The 25,692-nt window shown below is 43.2% G+C and overlaps 1 protein-coding gene across 2 annotated transcripts in view; it reads right to left on the bottom strand.

Annotated features, from left to right (window-relative positions):
* Window positions 1-183: 183 nt before the first annotated feature.
* ppp2r2ba (protein phosphatase 2, regulatory subunit B, beta a) overlaps window positions 184-25,692 on the bottom strand; it is a 49,638-nt gene continuing 24,129 nt past the window's right edge. Inside the window, exons 1-10 of one of the 2 annotated variants that reach the window (XM_044127962.1) lie at window positions 23,592-25,603; window positions 14,246-14,343; window positions 12,498-12,663; window positions 11,558-11,670; window positions 9,185-9,362; window positions 7,986-8,150; window positions 4,487-4,656; window positions 3,877-3,968; window positions 3,656-3,779; window positions 184-1,528 (exon numbers count right to left, since the gene is read on the bottom strand). In XM_044127962.1, the coding sequence (XP_043983897.1) occupies window positions 1,373-1,528; window positions 3,656-3,779; window positions 3,877-3,968; window positions 4,487-4,656; window positions 7,986-8,150; window positions 9,185-9,362; window positions 11,558-11,670; window positions 12,498-12,663; window positions 14,246-14,343; window positions 23,592-23,661 (1,332 nt within the window). In that variant the 5' untranslated portion in view covers window positions 23,662-25,603 and the 3' untranslated portion in view covers window positions 184-1,372. Of the gene's footprint in view, window positions 1,529-3,655; window positions 3,780-3,876; window positions 3,969-4,486; window positions 4,657-7,985; window positions 8,151-9,184; window positions 9,363-11,557; window positions 11,671-12,497; window positions 12,664-14,245; window positions 14,344-23,591; window positions 25,604-25,692 lie in introns of those variants that run through there. The other variant, XM_044127961.1, reaches the window with a different exon arrangement.

Genomic DNA, 25,692 nt, shown 5'->3' with positions numbered 1-25,692 from the left:
GCAAAAGAAACTAGTGTGGCACCGTGATGCCCACATGGTCTACTTTAAAGTCCTATTAAATCATAAAGCTGAACATTTTTTGTGATCATTTTTGCCTACAAATCATTGTCAGCGCTATCCAAACAGGGCAACATATAGCAAAGAGTTCAGTTTTATTTTTTTAGAAGAAACAATCTCAAAAAAGAAAGGTTGTGGCTTTATTGTTTCTCTGAGCAATCGCCAACATCCAACACACAGCGGTTCCTCTGTACAAAACACAGCATCTTCTACGGAAGACGATTAGGGCCAACGAGAAAAATAAATAAATAAATTCTGACTTTAGAGTCAGAATTCTGAGAATAAAGTCAGAATTCTTTTTTTTTTTTTTGCGGTGGCCCTAATCTTCTTCCGTAATCTTCTCCTTGTTATTACTTGCAAAACTTTTTCCATTTGCGATTTTAATGAAACTTTTTTGTTCTTACGTTCATTTTCATTGGTTAAGAAAGAGAGAGGGGAAAAAAATAAACAAACAAACAAAACACCCTAAGTTAACATTTAATTTAAAACATTCACACAGTCCCTTGCCCTCCCTCCCACACCCAAATACATCGAAGCCCCACATACCAAAAGAAGGCACCACAGCTTCTACACAGACTCACCAACCGAGAGAAGGACGAAACGAACGGCTTTAAACAAAACCATCGACTCTCGCCGCCTGGAAGGGCTTCATTCGTGTCGCAGACTACAGACGTCTCAGCAACGAGACGGGAAAACCGGTGAGACTGACCGTGCTGCGTGCAGTTTCTGGGGGGGTCAGGCATTATTAACAGTCTCTTCTTCGTCTTTCTGCGTTGTCCTGTGCTCGACCTCAGACGGAGGCCGCAGGATTCATCGCATGCGCTGCAGCTCGAGCGGGCTGAAACGCCGGGGTTACGGGGGGTCAGAGAGGGATCGGGCGCCGACGCTACATGAAGAAGAGCCACCGTCACGTGAGCTGGCTTTCCGTCTCTGTGCTCTGTTTGAAAATTCACCGCTCCCCTATCCGCCTGTTTCTTCAGGGTCCAGAGGGCTGCTACAAAACATTATTCATGCAGCGGTCCTTCGTGTTGCATAAACGCACGTGATTCGATCCTTCTGTTGTCCGCATGGCTGAATAAATTAAATTAGGAGTCATTTTCTTGGAATGAAGCCTTTTCCACGAATTGTGTCCGTTTCACTGTCCACTTTCTTACGTCAGTGTATGGACACGACTCTCTTAAAGTAGAGTCTGGGGTTTTTCTTTTGTTTTGTTTTTTTGGGAGGTGGGGTGGGTTTAAGACAGCAGCCCTTCACATTATGTTTGGGTCCTGGGAGGTTTCATAATTTGGGGCAGACTGTCTTTTTTTTCTTTTTCCTAGTTCACTTTGTCCTGGAAGATGTAGAGGTTGTTGGTGGCCGCCACGGCGATGATGTTCTCATGCGGATGCCACGTCGTGTGGAGGATCTTCTTGCTGAAGTCCAGGCTGTCTACGCTGATCTCATCCTTGCGACGTTTCCCACCTACACACACCTGGAGGGCAGAGGGACAGTCAGACGTTTTTACACATAAGGCATCTTACATTTGAGGCAATGTTTGGGCTACATTTATTTTATTTATTTTTTTTTCTTTTAGCTACTCCAGATAAATCGAATGCTAGATAAATTCACTATTTATTGTTGAAGCAGGGGTGGACAACGTGGATAATGTCAATAGTAGATACAGATATATTTTTAATTGTATGCAATTTTTTTGCATTCATCTTTTACAATTCTACTGAAAAACATTTTTTTAGAGGAAAAATATAAGCAATGAAAAAGCTGAAGTTACTCTGTAACAGTGGTGTCCAAACGTTTTTGCAACATGGCCCAGAATACCAAAATTTAAAGTACTCATTATTCAGTATTATTTTTTTCTAACTTAAAATGCAAAATGATTCTTTTGTCTTAATAAAAGGCAGATAGTTTCCTAACTTTATAAGTATTTTTTTTTCCAGTTTATGTGGTCTGGAAAGTCTTTTTAGTTTCTTCCAACCAAGAAAAGTGTTTACTTTAAAAAAAACAAAAACAATTCTTCTCTTAACCACTTTTCACATCCTCTACCTGACCCTTGTTATTAGGAAAAACTTGCACTGTTCAATTAAATAACTGCATGAATTCAGTTTTCATCTCCAGCTTCCTGGCACACATCTAAACATTTTTTGGTCAGTAGATGAACTGGTGTTATCAAAGTCCCAGTTGTCACATGTTGCCCATCACCAGTAGATGGCAGAACTTCCTGCAGCTCCTTCAGTGCTGCTGTCAGACTCTGTAAACTTCCTGAACAGTTCCCATCTTGTCTTTAACCAGTTTTTTGTTTCCTTTGCCTTTATAATCCCTCTGCACAGTTGAAGCTTTTTCGATAATCGCATATACTATGTTAGGCGTGTATCAAATATTACTAATTGCTGCAACTGGATATAAATATGTATAGTTATTTGTCCTGGGTTTTTCCAGTGTTGTTTCGTGGCACCAGATCCCTGAACAGGTACCTACAGGTTGTATTTAAAATGATTTAAAATGATTTTCCCCCTAACTGACTTGTTTTGTTTTTCTTTTGAATTGCATAGGATATTCTGCATGTCACATTAAAGGCCAACATACTGGGAAATATTAATTGTCATGGTCTATAAACTTAGCATATTTCAATACACTTGAGATCTGCTGTCTGCAGTGAAACAGATTTATTCCTGCTCTGACTCTAAACTTAGAGTCACTTTAATAGGCTTGGCCATCCTTACTCGCCTCTTTCCCTCGGGATTAGCCCTGATCGTTCCAAATCTAACCAGTAATGGTGGAAAGCTGAAAGAATAACTACAACGTAGGCCTGGACAATATGGCTGAAAAACGCGTTGTGATATATGCAGTTCATATCAGTTGATATCAATAATGATTAATTCGTTTTTAAATATACGAAATACTGCCGTACTGGTGACATGATCTTTTCTGCTTTATTCACAATTTTCACTCCGCGCCTTTGTTTTTGTTTTTTTTCCTATTTTTAAGCAGTTATGAGGTTAAACCTGGAACTGCTGCTGCGCGAGTTACTCAACAAGTTGTTGCTAGGCAACCAAAGAGTGATTAAGTTTGTTGATGCCACAAACCTAGCTTAGCAAGAGGTTGAGCAACTTAAGTCTTTCCTCTCCTACATCTCAATTCTGAATATTCAGTGAACATTTTAAATTTTTTTATTTATATTTTACTCTTTTTTTATTTTTCTCTGAAGAGAAAAAACAGTAGGCAGACAGGAAGGAGGGCGAGGAGAGGGGGAAAGACATGCGGTGAAGGTCATCGGGACCGGGAGTCGAACCCGCGACGTCCGCGACGCAGACTAGGGCCTCCAAGCGTGGGGCGTGCTAACCCCCTGCGCCACCACAGCACTCCCCATATTCAGTGAATATTATACATATTGTAGATACTACATCAGGCGTAGTATTTATAGATATTGATCCCGGGCCTTTTGCGATACATATTATTATTGACTTATTGTCCAGCCGTACGAACAACGAAACTATAAGGCAGTAAGAAAAGCTTTAAAGCAGACATTTTGGTTCTGATTTTTAATACATAGTTCTACTACAGTTGGTTATACATTAAGAAAACAAATATGTTTATTTCGTACCTTGCGAGGCTTCAGGATCGCTCGGGGTTTGCTGTTCTCTCTCGAGGCCTCCAGCGTGACGTCCCGCTTGGTGTTCCGGTCGAACATTCGGAAGAAGTTGTTGTAGGAGCCCGTCATTATGACGCTGAAGGGGAAGGGGGGAAAGCGAGGCGAGCATTACAGAGATGCATGCATGGATTTGTACCGACCCGTCTCTCTGACGATTGATTGAGATGTCTCACCTGTCCGATCCATTCCAGACGCACTCAAACTTGTCAAAGATGCAGTCGTTCTCGTACAGAGAACAAAGTTTGCCCCGCAGGTAGTCGTGAACCTAAAAAACAAAGTTGTTTACTGCGTTGCTTTTTCAGTAAAAAAAAAAAAAAAGAAGAAAAACCTAAGCTCCAGTGCCTTATGTTCTACTTTTAGTAATCCTCCAGGCCTGGTGACCCCTGCTAAGACGTTAGGCAGCAGGTGAAGCCAGAGGAAGAATCCCCTGATGGCCTTATCAATCATGACCTGCTGCAGGATTACTTTCCTACATCAGAGAGGGTGGATCTGACCCTGATGACCACACAGTGGGAGGTTTTACCCTTCGGCTCGCATCAGCACTAGCGCTACCCTCTAATGGATACTTGGTTCAATAAGCCCTCCTAGGGTAATCGCTGAAGATGACAAGGTTACGGCGCGGCAGACTGACAGTGAAACAGTATTACATTGACTGATTACCTTGAGATCAATATGATTTGATTTGATCTGGGTCAAGATGGAACTTCCTAACTTCCCCAGCTGAGATTAGGTTTCTTTTTTCTTTTTCTTTTAGACCGACGATGGAGACTACAGATACATTACCTGGTAGGTTTCGAGTGGTTTGTTCTCCATCTGGAGGTCCCACACCTTGACAGTGAGGTAGTCCCTTGTCATCAGGTAGCGCCCGTTGTGGCTGAACTTTACGTCGGAGATGGATGAGATGATTTCTGAGAAAAAGGAACGCGTCGACGGATCCTCCGGCTCTTCGAAGTCTACGTAGGACGGAGAAAGAAAAAAGAAAATTCAATTCTTCTACTGCAGAGAAACGCAGGGCTTTGGATCACAGTAGGGTTGCAGCTGCATCTCTTTGCAGAATTACCCGGGGAGATAATGGCAGGTCAGCGCGGTGGGCAAATATTGGTTATGATTCATATTGACTCTGGCAGCTGCTGATCCATGTGCGGGCCAGCACACCGGGGATGAGAGCCAGGCATTCCGTCGTTAGCTGTCAAGTCAATGCATCTCCCCACTCTTCCTTCCTCCCTCCCCACCCCGTCTCATATTTGTTTCTCTAAAAAAAAAAAAAAAAAAAGCCCCCACCGCCATGAAGCCCGCTCCTCAGCTGAGGCCCGCAGGATCAGCCTGTGATGTGTCAGTGGGGAGTCTAACTAGCGCCACAGCGTCAGAGATGAAAAAATGAAGGGGGATGCGGAAGGGATAAGAAAAACAAATCAATGTCAAAGTACCGGCCACATATGAGCCCCGTTGGATTTCTGTGTGCGTATATTTGCCGGTGGAAGGAGTGCTTGGGAATAAGTGGAAGCGTGTATGTATATATGCATCTGTGCGTGCGTGGGTGTGTGTGTGTGGGTGTGTGTTAGACCCTGCCCTCCCGCTCCAGGGGTGTATAATGGGGTCTCCTGGGAGTCAACAGGGGGAGGGCAGAGGGTTTGTTTGGTCCCTCTTGCTCTGTCCTTGGGGCATTTGACAATCCCCTTCTAAATCCTCTAACCATCCCTCACCCATCCATCCATCCCGGCTGCAACCCTGATTGATACCAGAAGTCCCACGGATTTACGGGTTTGGAGGGAGATGCAGAATAATTCTGGGGCGCAGTCAAGCCTGTCTGCTCGCTTTATGAAATCGTACCTTCATACCTATTGATTTTATTCATTTATTTTAAACATTTTGTCACTTTTCAACCACCAGCCTTAAAGTATTACTATTATTGTGCGTTTATTTAATAGAAAAACAACAGTATTATTTGGGATGCGGAAGATAAAGAATAAAATATAATAGAATTTTAGTCTTCAAATAAAGATTATACGTTCAAACTTGGCTTATAGTGTGACATTTTTATTATATTTGACTTTATTCCACTGTCTCTTGTGTTTTATCCAGTTTTGTTCCTTTTGTTTAACTTTTTATTTTCTTATTTCACCGACTGTAGAGCACTTTGATTAACGTTATGGCTATCGTAAAGGGCTATACGAACAAATTTATTATTACTATAAATTATTATTTATTACTCAATCATGTTTCACAAATAAAAAACATGCTTTATTATTATGTCTCTATTATCCTGATACATCAACAGAAATGCGAGTACAGCCCACCTGCATGCAAACTTTCACGTCGGTGAAGGCAACCAAAGAAATACATACAACTCGTGGCGACTTTGGAGGAGCAGCAGAAATATCCAGCTCAGGTGGGAGAACCAATCAGCAGCATAACCATTAGTAGTGTGTTGTACAAATAAATAAATATATATATAAAAAAATCCCATAAGAAGTCCTGCTGGTAGTTTGCCACAAGCCATTTAGGGAACGCAGAAAACACCTGGTCAGATGACCAAACTGAAGGTTTCTGACCTGTAAGCAAAGCTCATGTTCTTCAAGTGTCACCCAGGAAGACTAAAGCTGATGGTGGGAGAGACGAACGGAGCAAAGTACAGCGATAGCGTTGTGGTATTTAGCTTCTATGCTCCTCGGCTCTGGAGAAAGGTTTTCATCTTTCTGAAAACCTGAAAGAGGTGCGAAAAGTCTTTGAGTTCAGGACTTTTTGCCTGATCAGTAATTAGCTATTGAAGCATGAATCGGAGGATTTTAACTTGGATTCATATTTAAAACTGAATTTCTATTAAAATTTTGAATGTTTGCCTTTTAATTTTCACACAATGCCTATATGTGTTTGACCTACTCAGCTGTGTCTTTAAACAAAAATGGAAAGGGTTTTTTTGCTCTCTTTCTTTGTCTCTCCTTCACCTTCGTGCAGTGAGATAGTGAACATTAATATTTCCATCCTTACAACACGACCCTTCTTCTTTTTCTCTATTTTGTCTCCCATCAAGCCTCCAAAAAAACCCCTCCAGAATCTTTTTTATTTTTTATTTTCTCATAGCGGAGCCTCCGATGCTGATGTGATATTCAACAGGCCGCGTTAACACACAGTCCAGTGGATTCATCAATATGTCCGAGGAAATGAGTGACATTATCGAGCAACAAGGTGTGTCCATGAGGGACTAATGCAATTGCTCTTATGACATTGATTTCCCAGCGTAAATGTCAATGTATTCATTATTCATCTGAGCCAAGTGTTTGCATGTGATGTTAAGGCTTAGAGAAGGACGCCCATTGTTCGAGTCACGCTTGAAGATTTATTGATGGTCTATCAATTGTGCCATATTGATCATCCGTGAGTCACTTCTACATTAAAACAGACCGGTTCAGGGTGAAATGAATGCATCCTGATACAATAAATGTATCAGGATTATTTAATTAATTTATTTATTTAATTTAATTTTTTAATTTCAGCTTGATGTGAGCCATTTTATACTTAATCAAAATTAATTTTCCAGTTCTGTCTGGTATTAACCTAACCATTCATACAATCCATACACACTCTTAAGTGTACTTTCTTTTTTTTATGAGAATTTAAAGGTTATTTTAAAGTAAGGAATACACAAAATAGCACAAGCGTTATCCAGCTCTGGACAAAAAAATTTAACCTCATGGTTATACCACCAAATCTTCCTGGGTTAAAACATTAGTATTGTTGTTTGTAAATGAATGTAAACTTGTTTCCTTTACATTATCTGAGGTCTGAAAGCGCCGCATCTTTTTTGTTAGTTTGACCATTTCTCGTTTTCTGTGGATAAACGCTGCATTTTTGCTTGGAATGTCGGAGACATGTTGCCTGTATTTCGTAGAATAAAAGAACAATGTTCATTTTACTCAAACGTTTACCTATAGAAAGTAAAATTAGAGAAACGGATCATTTGAAGTGATCTCTTAGTTATTTTTTTTTTTTCTCCAGAGCTGAATATGTTGTTTTAAAATTGCCAGCAGGTGATAATCACAACTGTTCACGGGAGCTTGTTTAAGAATCTCTCAAAGCGACAATTAGAATGTAAAAAATGAAATATAGGAGAATCAAAACAAAAAAAAAGGTCTTAGGAGAGGTCTGTCTGATGGTATCTACAAACACCAGTGCAGGTTGTGTGCATCCTGTCAAAGAAAATCTATCAGAGATCTTAGATGCATTAGCCACACCTTGTCCTATTCTGCGACACCTAACGATTTTTTCCTTCTCATGTACTCACATTTGCAGTGCTTGTCGCAGAGCGCCGCCTGCCTCATGTCACAGAGGCGTATGGAGCCTTTGCTGCTGCTGTAGGCGAAGGTGTGACACTGCTGGGGATGAAACTCGGCCGAGGTGATGACCTCCGTCAGCTCCTCCATGTTGGCTGGCTTGATGTCTACGATGTCTGAGAGACGCAGGCTTAAGGAAAAGACGTCTGGAAAATGAGCACAGATCTCATCCGGAACACAATTTGTAGCACTTTTTGTAAAGTACAGGACTGAAAGCAGTTTGCCATAATCACTGTTAAATTTCAAATATTTATTTATAAAAGTGCTGCAATGCATGGCTGATGCAGGCTTGATGCACAAAAAATAAAAAAGGCATACATTTTTCTATCATGTTATTTTTGCAAAAGGAATATGCAAAAAGTGTGGCGTTCATTTGTCTTTTTTTCTCTGACGAAATAAAACTTTTTAATCGTCGTGCTTCACTTCATTTATGAAGAACTGGTGCAGATCTGGGCGCAGAAATTACCAGAAGACAAGTTCCAGATCTGATTAGGGGAATCGTGCAAATAAAAGCCCAAGTCCAAACCAAAGAGTGTGGACAAAAGAGGCGGTCACTAAATAAAGACGTCTTTCAGATTGTAAAAGAGACAGGTCACATTATTGACATGCTAAATGACACAAACTCAACCTATAGCAATTCACACAAGTCCCAGAAAATATTGAGTTTTATGTCCTGCTTTGTATTGCAAAAAAAAAAAAAATGACACGGAACAGTCAGATTTTAAACTTGCTGAATGTGGGTCTGCCTCTGTCTGAGAGCCTTTAGAGCCATTTCAGTTCAAAACACAGCAGAAAGCCAACGTATGGAAAATCACGTTGCTTCATTCAATCCCAGACAGACCCATCGCTACTTCAGTAGCACAATGTGAAGCTCCACAGTGGCCGAAACCTTTCCTCCTAGGTGCAAATGACATAGCAGAGTGCTTAAATCTCCTTTACAAACTGGTCAAAATCTTGTGGAACAGCTATTTAATTAATTGCATGTAGTCCAGAAAGTCCGAGCTCATCAGCAGCATTCTAAAAATATTTACAATTACAGAACCTCACGTAGTAAAAAACATAACTCACGTTTTCATATTTGAGTAAAGCCCTAACTGTGTTTATTTGGGATGAAGCTTAGAGAAGACCGGAGCGGATTTTCAAAGGATACTGAAGCTGCGGTCGGTGATCTCCAGGTTCCACAGGTTCACCCGGAGGTCATCGGTGGAGATGAAGGTCTGCAGGTCGGAGTTGACAGAGATGGAGTTGATATGGTACGTGTGGGCGTTGCTGAAGACACGCCTGGCTGTCGCCTCCACCATCAAATCCATCGGCTGCAGCACTGGCACCTGGGGTTGGACGCAAAAAAAAAAAAAAAGCATCAAGAGAAGCAGAAAAAACTACAAGAAAAAGAATCATCTTTGATGTGTGCGGTTAAATTCATGAATTATTCTGTTTGATTTCAAGATTGTCTCCAAGAGACATCCTCAGATATGTATCTTTGTGAATGGATTAGCCTGTGCGCTGGAGACGACGATCTTACATTTACACAAATGGTAAAGAGACAGAGGTGAGAAGTGAGCAGCTCTCTGGTTGTTTGGAGTGCTGGCTCAGGCAGACTGTGACGCTGCACAGTAACTCAGTTTCTCAACACCTCCTAACTGCTGAAGAAGTCGGTCTTGTTCTCTGTTTTGTGGGTTTGTGTCAGAGAAATTGGGGGAAAAGCAATGAAGGTGGCAAAAGAGAGAGAGCCTGAGGGCATCGCAAGGTCCTGCTGAGGAATGATAACCAAACTCTACAGAATTAGGAACGCCAAACATGCAAGTACAGCAACCCACACACACACACACACACACACACACACACACAGTGTGAACAGAGCTGCAAGGGCTTCAAAGATGCCCAGCAACCGGCCTGCACACAGCCCCCCGTTGGCCAGATAAAACCCAGACAAAGGCAGGGAAAAGAGGAGGGAGCCAGGAGAACAAATCGGCCGCCTCTTCCCCGATTGTTTTTCTTTTTGTCCGCTGCTGGCACTGATTAAAAGACACGTCAGCTCAGCAGGCCGCTGTATCTCCACGGGCGTCACTTCCCTTCCATGTCTTTCACTGGATGCCCAGATAGACGTGTGCCTCATTAACCCGGAACACGGGCCGTCAACGGTCCTCAACCTGCCTCGTTGTCTGGGTAGATTTTCCAAACAGAATATCCTGATATTTAAAAAAAAAAAAACACTCTCAAACACATTCTTTATTTAAATAACCTCTTATCCAAATGCCTCCATATAGGGAAACGCCCTTTCTCTCTCTCAGCTTCCCGCTCCAGCCTGGATTTCACAGCATCTAAACAGGATTGCCACAGTCAAGCGGCCCGTCCTCCAGGCAGCTATGACGATACCCCCCCGGCCAGCCAGACAAAGGAGGGACAGACATGCTAAACTCAGCACTAATCTGCAATGGCAGACTGGCCATGGTACCACGTACACACAGTCAGCTTGTGTGAAAAGTGAAACTGGTTGGAGGAGCGATAAAAATAACCGAGAGGGCGATAGGTCATTCTCACGTTCCACTGCCAACCGTAGTTTAAAACGACTCAAATCCAACAGGCCTTTCACTGGTCAAAAATGAAAGTGATCATTTTATATTATACAGATTAAAACATGATGCAAAAGCAACGGCAATCCCACCTGACTCTTAGCGTGAGTAACACTATCCCAGCGTAATGGTACAATATGCAAGTGTGTGAATGATATCTGAAGTTTTGGTACGGTGTGACTCACTGTCAATGTCTGATTCGCTGTCTCCTCTCTAATTCAGCCTGAAGAGGAGCTGCTCAGTGGAGCTCAAAACTTTCACAGCCTCAGTGCATCGATTATCACCGTTACAAACTTTATCCTAACTATCTTAATTAGCTGTTTTGAATTCAGCTACATTTTTCTTCACATTACATATTTTAAAACTGTGATGTATGAGAATAAGGGGTTTCGGTAACACTTCATTTGATGGGTGTGCCCAAGACTGACATGATGTTGTCATAAACATAACATTACACTTTTAATGGACGTTTGGTGAAAGGCTTAGTACAACTTTGCTATTATTTACCGAATGTTAACAGTAATGACGATGCATTCATTATGCACACCTCTTCAATTAAAGTGTTGCCAGGTTTTTTTTTTTAAGTAGCAGAAAAATTATAGCTCATAATTTCTTGTGTCGTCATTAAAAGTTCCCGTATAAGTAAAACTTGGGTGATTAGCTTGTGCTTTTTTTTTTTTTTTGCTCCAGTAAAGATTACACTGAGGATGTGTTTGTTTCCCTTTAGCACAGATGTTGATCAAATCTTCGATAGCATGGAAATATGTTCTCTATGATAATTACACATGAGGGATTTTGGACAAACTCCTTCAGTCTTTGTCAAAGCTTCTTCTTTTTGTCTGAACTGATACCATGTGTGTGAATGTTTACGTCGGCCGGACACGCCGCTGCCCAAAAAGCGACAGACTTCTGACGCGGCTGGGGCCCGACAGCTTCCTGCGATCTCTCACCCGCAGCGTGGTGATGGTGGACGGGTCCCGGAACCGTCCGTCCTCATCCTTCAGGTTGTATCCTTCCGGACGCTTGTCCCGTTCGCTTATCTTCCACAGCTTCACGGTCTTGTCTGGCGGTGGAAACAATACAAAAAATAAATAAATAAACAAATAAAGACACAGAATAGGTTCAGACTGAGGCTCACAACAGCAAATCTCCCATCCAACTTGTTTGCGGGGAGGAGGGGATGGAGGTAGGGCGGCCAATCTGGCACGTAGCTGGGCAGCAGCCAGCGAAGATGATGAATGGCGGCTCCTGTGAGTGCGTGTGTACATTCTATCACCGATATCCATCTACGAGTTGACTTCGTTTCACTGCCACGCCATGATACACCCCCTCTGAGAAAGCCATCTGGGTGCTTTTCAATCTTATTTCACGTAAACACCAGTTACATCTCATCTTCTCGGTCTACTGAAGTGGATGGCAGCAGCAGTCAAGCTACTCCCCGCCAACTCCCCCTTTTAATTTCCACTGCGTACGTTGGTGTCAGAGCATCGAGGCCATCGCCACAGGACCCTCCACCATCTGCTCCAGCCACCGCTAGAACTCCTGTAGCAGCCATGCATGAACCCCACAATCTGCAAGACGTCTCTGTGCTTCACGTCTGTATGAGGTAGTGAGTGTGTGTGCTTTCATTGGCATGCGTGTGTGCGTGTGTGTGAGTGTGTGTGTGTGAGTGTATGAAGTCCTTAATTTTAAACTCTTCTGCTGGTGGCACCTGCTCAGCCAAGCGCAGCAGCCTCGCAGGTAACCAAAACAGGCATTTCATGTTTGATACCAACATCTCAGTTTACACCAACCTTAAACAAATTCCGCAGAGTCAGCATTTACATGAACATAATTTGACGAAGGACTACAGGACGCCCTCGTAGACCACGCAGAGAGACTTGAACTGACCGTTGGTGGAGAGCAGGAAGTACGCTGCGTTCTGCTGAGGCAGCCATTTGATCTTGTTGATCTTCTCCTCGATCTCCAAACTCTTCAGGTAGTCGAACTCGGGCTCGTGACTCTGGAATGTGCTGTAAACATTGTACTCCCCTCGGCGATGGGGTTGCGTCTTACTCTGTGGAGGAAGGCGAAGAAGGATCGATCGACGTGATCCTTCGGGTCAAACGTTTGGAGAAGCCAAAAATTTGACCCGATATTTCAGAATCTGCGTGGATGTGGAGTCGTGTGATCACTCATGGAAAACAGGGCAAGCCTGAAAAAGCCTTTCCTGTCCTACCATCACAAACATAAATTTTGCATGTCAACTTGAAATGGAGCTGATGACGTTACGATTAAGAATTTAAACAGCTAATTTGAACTCTACATAAATAATAAGTCCAATCATTAACTGGGAGTTTCTGAACCACCTTTCTCAACTTCCCACACCAGAACCATCACGGCTGCAGGACCCGAAAGTCTTACTGTGTGGTCCAAAATCAGGCATGCATTCACTCACAGAACTAATTCAACTTTTGGAAGTGTCTGATTTCCTATCTCCATTTTCCAACTCAACTTATGCAGAATCTAGCCCTACAGTGGTAGGAGTTAAGGGGAACCCTCACTTCGGATTTGGAACCGAGTGACACCTAAAGAAGTCTGTTCGTTGGAGGAAAAGCAAAATACTAGAGTGACGTCACAAATCTTTTGCGCTGAAAACATTTATTACAACTGCGTCCTAGAGGGCGATCAGTGAAAAGTGTTTTGATTTGGTTTGGTAAAACTTGTCGCTGGCTCTGTTTTTCCCTTTGTGAGTGTGGAAACTCAGCAGCTTTGAAGGGTAAAGAGTCGTCACGGGGGCCTGATGAGCCAATCAGATGCAGACTTGGAAAAATGTATGGCCTCAGTCAATCGGCATGAAAAATGCTTTCTTATTTCTTTGCTGGGATGATTCAATGATAATAGCTGCTACATCCTTTCACACCTCTGTATTTCAGTGTATAGTGCATGTTTTGTGTTTACAAGGTTTTGTGAACCAGGTTTTAGCGTAAAGCGGTCGGTACGCTTTCGGTGATAAGTAATGTTTGGTCAATTAGCCATTTTAAAAATGTTATTATTGCTTTGAATACAAAAGTGCAAACTCTAGTCTTCTGGGTTTCTAGAATGAGCAAAACATTATTCATATATGAGAAGAGGGTGATGTGAACAAACAATGAAAAATATTCATTGTGCATAACTGTTCGTGATCAAGAGTCTATTTATGTGGGATTAAAGGTTGTTTCAGCTAAATTGAAAGGGTCCATTTAGGTTGTTTATTTTTTAAGGAACTTGAAAATAGTTAAAGTTAAGTAGTTCCTGTGTGTGAAAGTTTGGATTTGGTGTGTTCATGGTTACTCCACATTCCACAAACTGAAAATGCTCTGTCATGGGAAAAGGAGCAGTCAAATAGACAATAAAAGCTTAATGTAACTAATTGTGGTATTAGATTAAGCTACTCCTGCTATACAACTAAATCTATTTCTTGTTTTTTTTTATACTCTCTTCAATAAGTGCTAATAAGTGCAGAATGGCTGCATCCCCTGACAAACAGCAAAGTGTTTCCTTTCATATTTGAACACCAAACCAAAAGCAAACAATCCAGCTGCGTCGTTATGAGTCTGTCAAACGCTCTCAGCAGAAAAGGGCAGCACAATTAGCATTGAATTGTTGGCATTTCCTACCTCCTGCTCCCTCTGGAAGACAACCACTCTTCCTCCTTTATCCCCGGTGGCCAACAGCTCCCCCGTTGAGTTAAACTCCACCGTTGAGATAATGTCAGCTGGAACACAGGAAGCAGAGCAGAGCGAGGGAAGAAATGTCAGCGTGGACAGGAGCAGCCAGACATACAGAAAGAGAGAGAGAGAGAGAGAAAAAAAAGGCCTACAGGAGAGCTCTAGAAGAGGGATTTCTGGAATATATTTCAGGAGAAAATTGGGAGAAGGGGATTCTTGTGACCAACCCACAAAGGGCTATTTGGCACAGAAACCCAGTTTGTTGGAAAATAGGTTAGGAGAAACCAGTGTGTGAGTCACCGCTTGACAATTCAGGCTCTAGTCTGGCTAAAGTGAAACAATCTGTGTAATTTATTTATTTTTTTCCAACTGTAGTCCCGCTTTTTGCTCTCTCCTTGTCGCTACAACTGACTGGGACTCCAAGCTGTCCAGTAGCTGATCCAAGCCTGTTTCAGATCCCTGTGTGCTTTTGCATACCTGCGGTTTCCCCCATAAAGTAAATAACAGACACCTTACCCTTGAGGTAACATCTCCTCTCCTCCTCGCTGACATACAGCTGCCTGGATTTGGGCAGAGGCTAATGGTGACTGTAATTATTACACAGCCCCAGGCTAAAAAGGCAGAGCATTGTGTCTATGTCTTTCTCTCTGAAATACACACACCGACGCACAAGCATCCACACACACACACACACACACACACGCACACACACACACCCACACTACTGTCAAGGTAGCCCTTAGGTTTAGCAGTAACTATAATATTAGATAAAATAAAATGAGAGTGTTTGTTGTTTCGCACCCCCTCCCCGCGCCCTCTGTGGACCTGCTGCTGGTGGAGCGCTGAGCGCGGAGAGAGAGGGAGAGAGAGAGAGCGAGAGGGGAGATGTTTCCATGGCGACTGTTTCCATCACTAGCGGCGGAGTGTATGCGAGTGTGTCTGTGCCAATAGCTCTCAGACTTAGTTGCTGATGCTAGCTGTAATTCAGCAGACATACAGAGAAAGAGGAAAGTGCTGCAATGGAGTGAAAAAAGCTGCCTGCTTGTCTGGGGGAGTGAGGGCGACTCACTGCAGCACACGGCTTCAGACAATAGAGTCCCTGTAGTCAGGCTCGTCTCTGCATGCCGAAAATGACTGGAAGTATCGGGGCTTTTGCACCAATGCGTGAGCGTACGAGCCCTCCTCGTTTCCGTTAATTGGTAGAGGGAGACATTCGCACACGAGGCCAGAGGGAGCATATTTTACTAGAGATGCTACTGAGCCTTTTACAAATTCTGACCTACTTACAGACTGGGCTAAAATCAAAGAAAAAAAAAATTAATTGTCACATCATGTAATCTTGATCGTCTTAGACAACAATTCTCAATGCCGCCAAACTGATTTGTGATATTGATTATTACAGTTTTAAAACTACAATCATTTCTCTTGCTATGGTAGCTATTTCTACTTATTTTTTTTTTAATTGCCATATTGATCTTGACATATTAAAATAACATATTAAAATCTGATATGAGTTAGTAAGTAAGGCTCTCTGCTCAGGTAGCACCTGTAGTCAGCAGCTTCATATAGATAATCATTCTCTCTGTTATCTTGATTCAGATAACAGAGAGAGACATTTATTTATTCATTTAGTATCCGGTTTATGGTATTTATTTTAAAAACTGGATTCACCCCGAAGAGCTCAGGGAAAGCACAATAATGGATTTTGTCAGAATTTCTCTGATTGCACAACAAAACTAGCCATGGGACATTTTAATATCAAGTTATTCGATGTTTTACGAGTTCCTCTGTCATGCTGCAGGTTTATAGCCCTTTCGTTGAGGGGATTAAACAACTGCTGGAGTGACTGGAGTTGTCTGTGGCTGGATTGAGATTAATAAAGTGTTGCTCTCCTCCATCTTCCCGTTTGCCACTCACCTCCAGGCTACTGAAAGAAGACAACTGGACGTTCTCCTGAGTCACAAGAAAAATGGATTCAGCTGTTTTGGAAATATTTTTTCTCCACTAAAGAGTATATGAAACTTAACAGCTTGTTAGTTTTTGAGTGGGATTTCTGTTCAGCAGCTGAATGCAGCGTAGCTCCATTAGCAGACAGCGTGATGAGCAACCAGCGTGTTAGACAAACAAAAGTGGATTTTATTTTTTTTTTTTGCAGGTGTTTTGTTTACGTAATGAGAATTAGCAATGAACTCTGGGCATCAGGAGACATTCTCTGGTATTTTACCAAAGGGATTTTAAACTGTAGGAACTTATGGAGGCGAGGAGGTTTTCTTTTTGAAACCATAACCTGTCAAAGCACGCTTCCTCCCAAGAAAAAAAAAAAGAGCCATTTTTCTTTTTTAAATTAATGCATATTTCAGTGTAGTTCTACATACTTCTATCTTTTTGTTTTTCTTGATCCCTCTTCACTGTCTTTCCTCTAGCTCATCATCATCACATTAACACACTGCGAGGAAACAGTAACTGATGAATGCCATTTAACCAGTTTACACACGGGTACGTCCTTCAATCATTTCCCTGGCAGCGAGGCGGAAACCCGCGGCAGCGTTGTAGATAGATGAGCTTTTCTGCATGCAAATGACTCCACATGAGGGAAATTAATCTATCCAGTCTGAGACACTGATGGAATTTAGTTTAAATTGGCAAAAATTTAATTTTCTTCTTGGGAAACACAAGGATCGTAGAGAAAGACTTCCCCTTCAGGAGGGTCAGCGGCATTGAGATGGACAGGAGAAATCAGCATCCAGGAGGTTCAGTTGATCAAATGCGTACTTACACACCATCTCAATCTCTCTTACACATCCACACACACACGCACACCCACGCACACCCACACACACACGCACACACACACACACACACACACACACGCATACATCCACGACTGTATCAGCGGACCATAACCAGATGAAGCCCATAAATCCTGTGGCTAGCCAGGTCTAACAAAGACAGGTCAGCGCTTCTTGATGCTGCAGAGGGGATGCTTGGGATCGCACACATCCGTCAACAGTAATAATGCAGACAAGGCTGTCGGCCTTCTGCTGTAACGCGTGTACGTACAACTGAATAAAAAAAAAAAAAGAAAAAATCCATCATGGAGCAGATTTCTTTTTGTTTCTGCTCGCCAATCCAACCCGCCCCCCTTCAGCATGTAATACTGACGGCCAGTGATCCGACCAGTAGGGTGGAAACATAGATATGCATTGATTCTGGAACGAAAACAATGCAGGGGGGATCCGGAAGCATATTGAATGTATTTTATAGATGCCTGGGCACAGCGGATCAGGCGTAACAGGAAGGATCCGGTGAAATAAACGACAGAGCCATTCCCTTTAGATAGCTTGATAACCCTGAGGACTAAAACTGGAGTGACCCGGCTAACCTCAGGACGGGTAATCCTGACATGGTGGAAAAACAAATTTAAAAAAACCCAACAGAGGTTCAATACGTCGACATTGGAAGGTTGTGTAAGACATACAAGCCCAAAAAAACCCTGCAAATGCATGGAAATCTAGTTGAGTAATCTGCGTGCTGTAATTCAAGACAGAACGGAAGGGACGTGAGCAACGTGGTGGCGTGCTAAAGCTTTGTTAGCATTAGGAAACATGGAGAGGAGAGGATTATATCACTTGTGCTGAGCTGCCTGCGTCAAAGGATAAGACCGGGTGGATAATTCTGGTCTGTTCTCGCACTCTCTTTCCACCTGCCGGCATTGTTCCGCCACTGATCATCCATGAAATGTACCACACTCGCTCTTTTCTTCCAGGAACATGCAAACCTCGTGATTCCTGTTCATGTTAGGCCATAAAGACCTTTCTTCTGCAGGACTACAGCAGCTGATAATGGCTGCGTTTTTACTCCAACGACAATGGAGATCAATCAGAATTTTGAATAAAGCCCGATGCCTTACCGACCCGGTGCCCAGACATATGATTAGGGCTTTATTGGGCTTTATTAGACGCACACAAAGCGGCAGAGCACAATGCAGCTCCCTTCATCTGAAGAGCCTGACTCTCTTTGTAGAGATCTGGGGAGAACAAGCTAATTAACCTGGTTTCTCCAGGATCAGCCCTTTGAGACCGATGCTTGGTGTGTGAACGCTGTGCCTTTTTTTTCCCCCTGCATGTTTATGTGCGAGCGAGCTTTTGTGCTTGTATCGTTGAGCAAAACCAAGCAATTTTTATTTTTTATTTCCCAATCCCATAACCCTCTAGGGAGTAAAAAATAAATAAGTAGTCAAAATGGCCAAAACGTGTTTCAGCTCCTCTTCTCACACTTCATTAACACGTCGCCGTGGCACACATCTGACGGCAGACAAAACAACGGACAAGACTGAGCAGAGAGAGTGGTGCCAAGAGTGAAATCGGTTCAGCTTGACTGCTGAATACCGTGAGGCATCATTTGAAATGCTTTTTTATTTGGTATTCTGTCAGAAATTGAAAACAGAGACGAGATTGAGGGTGGGGGCAGGGGGATGGTAGAGATTCGAGGGCGTGTGGAAATGGGATCAACCACCAAAACAAGAGCAGCTACTCTGTTTTTTCCCCCCTGGTTGCCTTGTTGCAATCTCTTTTATCTTGCTGTTGTGAATCCATGATTCAGACGTCTGCAGCACAGATTGAAACTCTGTTTTTATTATTATTACTATTTATTTATTTTTTTGTTTATTTTTTTGTATTAGTAGTAGTATTTTGTTTGGTGACCTTTTCACCAAAACACAATAAGGATTGGGGAGAGACGCCGCTTCCTCGGCAGGGGGCGGGAATTAGCTATCAAAACTTACAAATGCATCCCATCACAAACTCCTGAAAGGTCAAACAACGCCGAGCCTCCGGGCCAACTGCGTGGGGAAACGACTCCAGCACACTGCATCAACCGCTGGCTGTGCAGGAAGCCGTATCACAGTGGAGAAAATGGGACATTTTTGTCATCATGCTACAGTTGCAACACAACGGGTACTCTTTAATAAATTCTCATTAAAATTTCATAGCGCCCCTGACTTAATAAGAAGCTAATCAGGGGATGAAAGCAGCTGCTGAAGAAAGAGTCCGACTCGCCCCTCATCCCCCCCCCACCCCCACCCCCGCCATTCTGCTCCCAACTTCACAGCTTGCCATTAAGCCCCCACCACCTCGCAACGTTAACCCTCACACACATGTATGTGCGGCGTCTTCCACACACTGCGAAGCCGAGAAGGCAGGTCTCCGCGGCTTGAGTGTTTCTTAGTGAATAATGGATGGGACCTAAGGGTATGGTGGGCTAAGTCTTTTTATGCCGCGGTCCTAAAGTGTGGCCCCGGGCCGTTTGCGTTGGCACGGGCAACCGGGACCTGCATGGCTCTCATCAGAGGCGGCAGTAAAGGTTGTGAGAATACTGCATCAGTATTCTCGGGGCTGAAGAGGTCCTGCGCGGGCTTGTACAAGCATCGCATCAAAGGGATGCAAAACAGCAAAATCTGAGAGAAAGAGATGGAAGGTGGAGGAAAGAAGGGGTGGAAGGGAAGGGGTCACGTGTCCCCACCGACGGAGCTTTAGGTCATTGTTCCCAGTGACTAAATTGTAAAAGATCAGAAATCAATATCAGAGAAGACATTACATTACTTTAGGTCTTGCCTCACGGCGGGGTAGCTATTTACATGTTTGAACCCACCGTGTTGCTATTTGACAACTTTATCCATCATATGAAGAGGGAGTATATTAGCTAGAGTGAGTGTCGCTCTGAAAGTCTTCAGTTTGCATAAACACAGATTAGTTTTCAATTAAGGTTGAAGCTAATGTCTAGCCACAGCAATTCCAAAACTAAGGCAGATTTTTTTTAAACTACCAATGTGTAAGGATTTAGAAAATACTGTGCTGTGTTGACCAATTTCCAGTCTCTGGTTTTTGTGCTGCTTTGACCTGCTCTGCCAGCTTAGTGATTCTGAGTTTATTCAATTTCTAACTCTTCTCTGTAATAAAAGCATCAAAACCATATCAGGAGCAGAGGTGATGTCACACAGTGTGTGATAGAGAACGGGTCTCTGTAAAACAGGGCTTCACAAATTCAAAATGATGAAAAAAAAATTGTAAACTACCATTTTCAATTCCAATGAGCTATATAGACAACGCAGATTCCTGCCTTAACTTTCAGTTTTCTAAAATGCTTCCAGTATTTCCAAATCTAGGATCTCCTGTCTGTGTCTGTGCACACAGTGTTGGCAAATAAAGTTGATTTTAATTCCATGACAAGCAGAGGTTGAAAACTCAAGAGGATAAAAAAAATCCCGCCATCGACTGAGATCAGGTCCAAGCTGTCTGTTGCCAATTTCACTATTTGCCCCAGAAGAGGAGATTAATCATCATTCTGTGGCACGCAGGTGTAAAATAGGCAGATTTGCAAAGGCATGAAATGGCAAAGGAGCAAACTGACCAGCAGCTGCTAAAAAAGCCAACGTGCTTCTTTAGAAAAAAGAATTTTTTGTACCCGTTGAACTTCCTTTGGTTTTTTACCAACCACCTTACCAATATTGGAAGTAGTTAACTTATAGTCTTCTCACTCATTAAAAACTTTCACGGTGAAGAGTGTTTTGAGGAGTGCGATCTGGAGGGACTTCGGCATGGTGCGGTTGATGACTGGAAGAGAGACATTGATTTTCAGTTTGCAGGGGGTGGACACGCTGAAGATCACCTGATTCTGGTCATCGGCTGATTTCTAGATGCGTCATTCAATTCAAAAACTCTAGATCCAAGCTAGCCTGGACATCATCTTCCTCGGTCTGGGTTTTCTCCCACTTAGCTCGAGTTCTCCGGTTGAGTTTCAACCAGAGAAATGAGTGAACAGAAGAAGTTGTGAACAACAACCTGTAATCTGTAGTTTGGTGATAGCTGGGGAGGAAGTGAACGAAGCCGTTCAATCCACGTTGAAATATTGAATCAACATTAACAAGCATTTCATTTGGCTTCACAGTGGGGGGGATGGTTGTTTACACCACAGACAACTTCTGGTGAGCTTCATAGCTTACCGGAAGCTATGAATACGTTATACGCCCAATACGTATAATGTATTGGCCGCATAACGTCACGAACAAACATTAGCGATTGGGTTTCAATTAAAACTCCAACTGAGGCCACATGTCCAGCAAGCAATCACTTCTCAGTAACCATGAGTACAGACCCTTTGAATGAAGCAAAACATGGAGCAAGGAGCTGGTTTTTACCAAGCCATGTTCAAATTGTACCTGTTTTTTTTTTTTTTTCATATTTTGTTTGTCCAAGCTGAAGACATTCAGAAAGTGACCTACGGAAAGCAAAGTATTGACCAGAAGCCCTTCCTAAAACCATCATTAGCTATCCTTCTTGACTTGATTGTGTACCCAGCTCAGGGTGGCCGACCCGTATTAGTAACCACCAATGGACCTGCTGAGGCGTGGGATTGGCGCTAGACAAGGGTCGGCATGAGTGACATCATAAAACGTGACATCATTAAAGTGTCCTGCTGTCATGGACTAAGATAGCCTGAGGGTAAACCCGAGCGCCTCTCACCACCCAGTGTGTGTGTGTGTGTGTGTGAGTGTGTGTGGTCTGAAGAGAACGGACCTGAACGGAACATGTGCACTTTGGTGAATTTACGAGCTCAGGCAGTGGACCCGACACTGGCCTGTGTGGTGATCTTTGGCTCTCACACTGACTTCATAGCACTTAAAAGACGCATACACACAGACCCAGGCGCGCACACACTTGTCCATGATGCATGACGTCTGACAATCAGTCGTAAATAGCAGCCGTAAAAGACAAAAGTGACAAAAGTAGATGTGCGAAAGGCACAGATGGGCCTCAGACTAGGCAGACCTTTCCTTCAAGAAGACTCATTTTACAATCTGTGCAACCCTCGTCTCTGTTCCCTTTATCTAATGCATGCACGACACACGCTGAAAAAGAGCGAGACGGAGCGAAGAAGAAGATTCCCCTCCCGCTTTTCATCCCGGCTCAGACATCAAACAAAGATATCCATCACTCCCACCCCCACTTCGCCTTCTCTCGCTGTGAAGCAGCGACTGTGTTTAGCAGTGACAGGGATTCATCTAATAAGTGCCAAATCTGAGCAAATGATGGGGCTCCCCCCATACATTTGGAAGAAGCAGAAGGGGGGGGGCACCTGAAAATGGGAGATGTTTTGCCTTTTTTACGCTCTGACTTTGTCCGCCTTCTGGCCTGCAGTGGCACCTGTAGCCTGAGCTCAGGGGCCGAGGCAAGCGAAGACGAAGAAGCTGCGGTGGCTCTGACCCACCCTGCAGCAAAGCACATCCTTAGAAATTCAGCTTTCCTGGAAGGTTTAGGTTGGTAGGTCATTTGCATAAAGATCCTGATGCATGACTTCTGTATGGCTGGTTACATTTTGCATGAGAACAGGTTTCCAGTTTGTCGCTTTTCTGGACTTCATGGGAAACTGGCTTTAAAATGGGCCTGATAGAAAATAATGATCCGAAACAGACCATATATGTATATATATATATATATATATATATATATATATATATATATATATATATATATATATATATATATATATATATATATATATATATATATATATATATATATATATATATATATATATTCACAGTAGGTGTTCTGACACGTTAATGTTTGAGGTATTTCAGGATCACTTAAAGATGGTATGATGGCATATTGCCAGCTAACATCATGTCACACTGAATCGTCATGTTAAAACTATTTTGAAAATGAAAGAATTTGTGAAAACATGGAGCAGCATTGGCATTTGCAGAAAACAGCTTTCTGCAAATGTATTAATGTACATGAATCCATGTACACTAATACCACATGCGTATATTTCTACATGAGAAAGAAAGGAATTGGTCCATGTTTCACTGTGTTACCTTCCCATAATTAGGACTCTTTCCATGTAACCAATCTCAACAAGTGAATGAGGAAAGCCCACTTTTTCCCCGTATTATTTAAACAGCATCACATTCAGATTAGAGGAGCAGCAGTACAGGATGATTTAATCCCCTGTTGCCCAAGATGTCCTAATTCCTCTGGTCATTCTAAAATAGCAGGTGTGACTGGAAGCCACCTCCTCATGTCCAATTGCAACAGAGGCGAGATGGATCTTTATACAACCAGAATTTTACATTCATTTCTCCACCTCTGTTTAAACCGCCGTGGAGTAAAGTGTCTAAATAAGTTCCTTATAACGCCCTTATGCGTGGATTTTCATGTCGCTACAATGGATTTTTATTTTTAGACTTTTCCCTCCCTCCAGCATGAAATCGGTCCATCACGAAAAAAGAAAATACCTTCGGTTGCATAGTTGTGGTCGCGAAGGAAGCTGTTGTTGATTTTCCGGGTGTCACTCTCCTCCTCCATTGATGAATCGGCTGGTTCGAGATCCTAATAGCGGCAGACCTGCTCCCATCCTGCCCGGTACCGTCAGCAGGCGGGCCGAGGGACCAGCGGGGGGCCTGTCATCGTGGCTCCGGATCCCCGGTACACAATCGACACGGATCGAGATCAAATACTACCTGGGATGACGAGAGGGGACGTGTGGGATATGTGAGGCTGGTCCTGTCCGCGTCGTATCAATCCAGAGAAGAGAGATCGTGTCGGTTCCAGTTGAAGGTTTTTTTTTTTTTTAACACCTTAATTCGTATCACTGCGCACTTGGTCTTCTGGTTCAAGTATCCAAAAAAGAAAAAAAAATGTGCTAAAATAGTAGATAGTCACCAGATAATATGCGGAGGTGGTAGAGAGAGAGAGACGAAGAAAAAATGAGAGAAATGTTGCGTCTTCTGAAAGGTTGAACCCGCAGCGGCAGCCCCGTAAATCTCTTCTGAAGGATTTGAGTTTAGGCTAGATTTTCCCCCCTCCCTGTGCCAGCGGGGCGGGTGGGATTATGCGTCAACAAGCTCGCTCCGGTACCTCGGCTTTTCCATGCCAGACTCTCCAGAGTTGCATCCCAGATCACGCAGGCTTCCCACCCCCACCAAATACCCTCTTCCTCCCTCTCCACACCTCCCGGCTGCCTCTCCTTCTTCTCGCTGTCATTCATTCATCGGAGCGGACCGGCGCGCAGCTCAGCTGACTCACTGTGGGTTTTAGCGCAGAGATGGACTGAAGCTGCTGCTGCTGCTACTGCTGCTGCTGTTGCGCTTCAGTAGAGAAGGAGCCCCTCCCTGCTGCCTGCCTGGCTCTTTAAATTAAAAATAATAATAAAAACCCACCAGCAGCCGCCACCATCCGAGAAAGACTTTAAAAACTCTTCCACCGGCTGCCTGATGATAACCGACATTCACGCTGCTACTTCAGTTCTGAACTGATTGAGGGAAGAAAAGAAAAAAAACCACAATAAAAAACATCAGCATCTCCCTGACCCCCACATCCCGCTGCTGCTGCTCTTACTGCAGAGGAATGCTTCCACTGTTCCTGAATGAGAGGTGAACCCTCCTTTGAATCTGGAGCCATCCCTACCAGTCAAGCTATTCACGCAGGCCGGGAGAGGACTTTAACGGATTGATGACATTTTGGCCAGAGAGCATGGAGTTCAGATTCTGAGAAATCAGGGCAGAGCAGGTCACACAGCATAGTGCCGCCTGCACCCCCAGCTGGAAGGAAAACGTTGTAGATCCGCCTTTTACTGCAGTTACATTCTTTTTTTTTTTTTTTTGGGAGGAGGGATACAAGTTTTGCAAACATAAAAACTGATTTTTCTCTTCGGCACAACTCAACCTGGGTCAGGTTGGATAGATAACATCTGTTGACATCAGTTTAGAGCACTGCAGGTCTGGACTTTGATTATGTCATTCTGAATGTTAAAGGGGCGGTGTTATGTATTTTCCAGGCACATGGTACAATTTTATAACACAATCAGGTCATTTTGCAACCTTCAGTAACTAAAAGATATAGTATGTATATCAAGCATAAGTTAAAAGAAATGCGACAATGCAATTTAACATTTTGTCTCAAGCTAGCGCTCTTTCTGACACGTCGCCTTCAGCACGTCATCACAACAGTTTCTCCACGATTTTTTTTTTTCAGTGTTGCACTGAGAAGTTGTTCCTATGACAATGAGCTCAGCAGCACCGCAGTTTCACCAAGTGTCTGCTAATTGCTGCTGACGCTAGTCTGAAGGAGTCAAGTGGGGCAATATCGGGGGAGAGATGCTCTGTGAGGTGGAAGTTTAGAGGAGGAGCTTTGTGGAAATATGTGCGGCGCTCAGTGAGACCAAGCGTTCAGGCAACCAGAATGGTTGCCATGGGAGATTTAAGGATTTCTCAGGCATGAATGAGTCAAAACAACACTTGGGGTATGTTTTTGATGAAGGAATAACATTCAAACATGATAAAAAGCTCAAACAGTTGATTTTACATAATATGTTTGAGGTCCTGCTGGATAATAAAC

This window comes from Gambusia affinis, linkage group LG09, assembly GCF_019740435.1.
Source record: "Gambusia affinis linkage group LG09, SWU_Gaff_1.0, whole genome shotgun sequence".
Taxonomy (NCBI): domain Eukaryota; kingdom Metazoa; phylum Chordata; class Actinopteri; order Cyprinodontiformes; family Poeciliidae; genus Gambusia; species Gambusia affinis.
The sequence above is the reverse complement of the archived record's forward strand: the minus strand, read 5'-3'. Positions and strand labels throughout refer to the sequence as shown.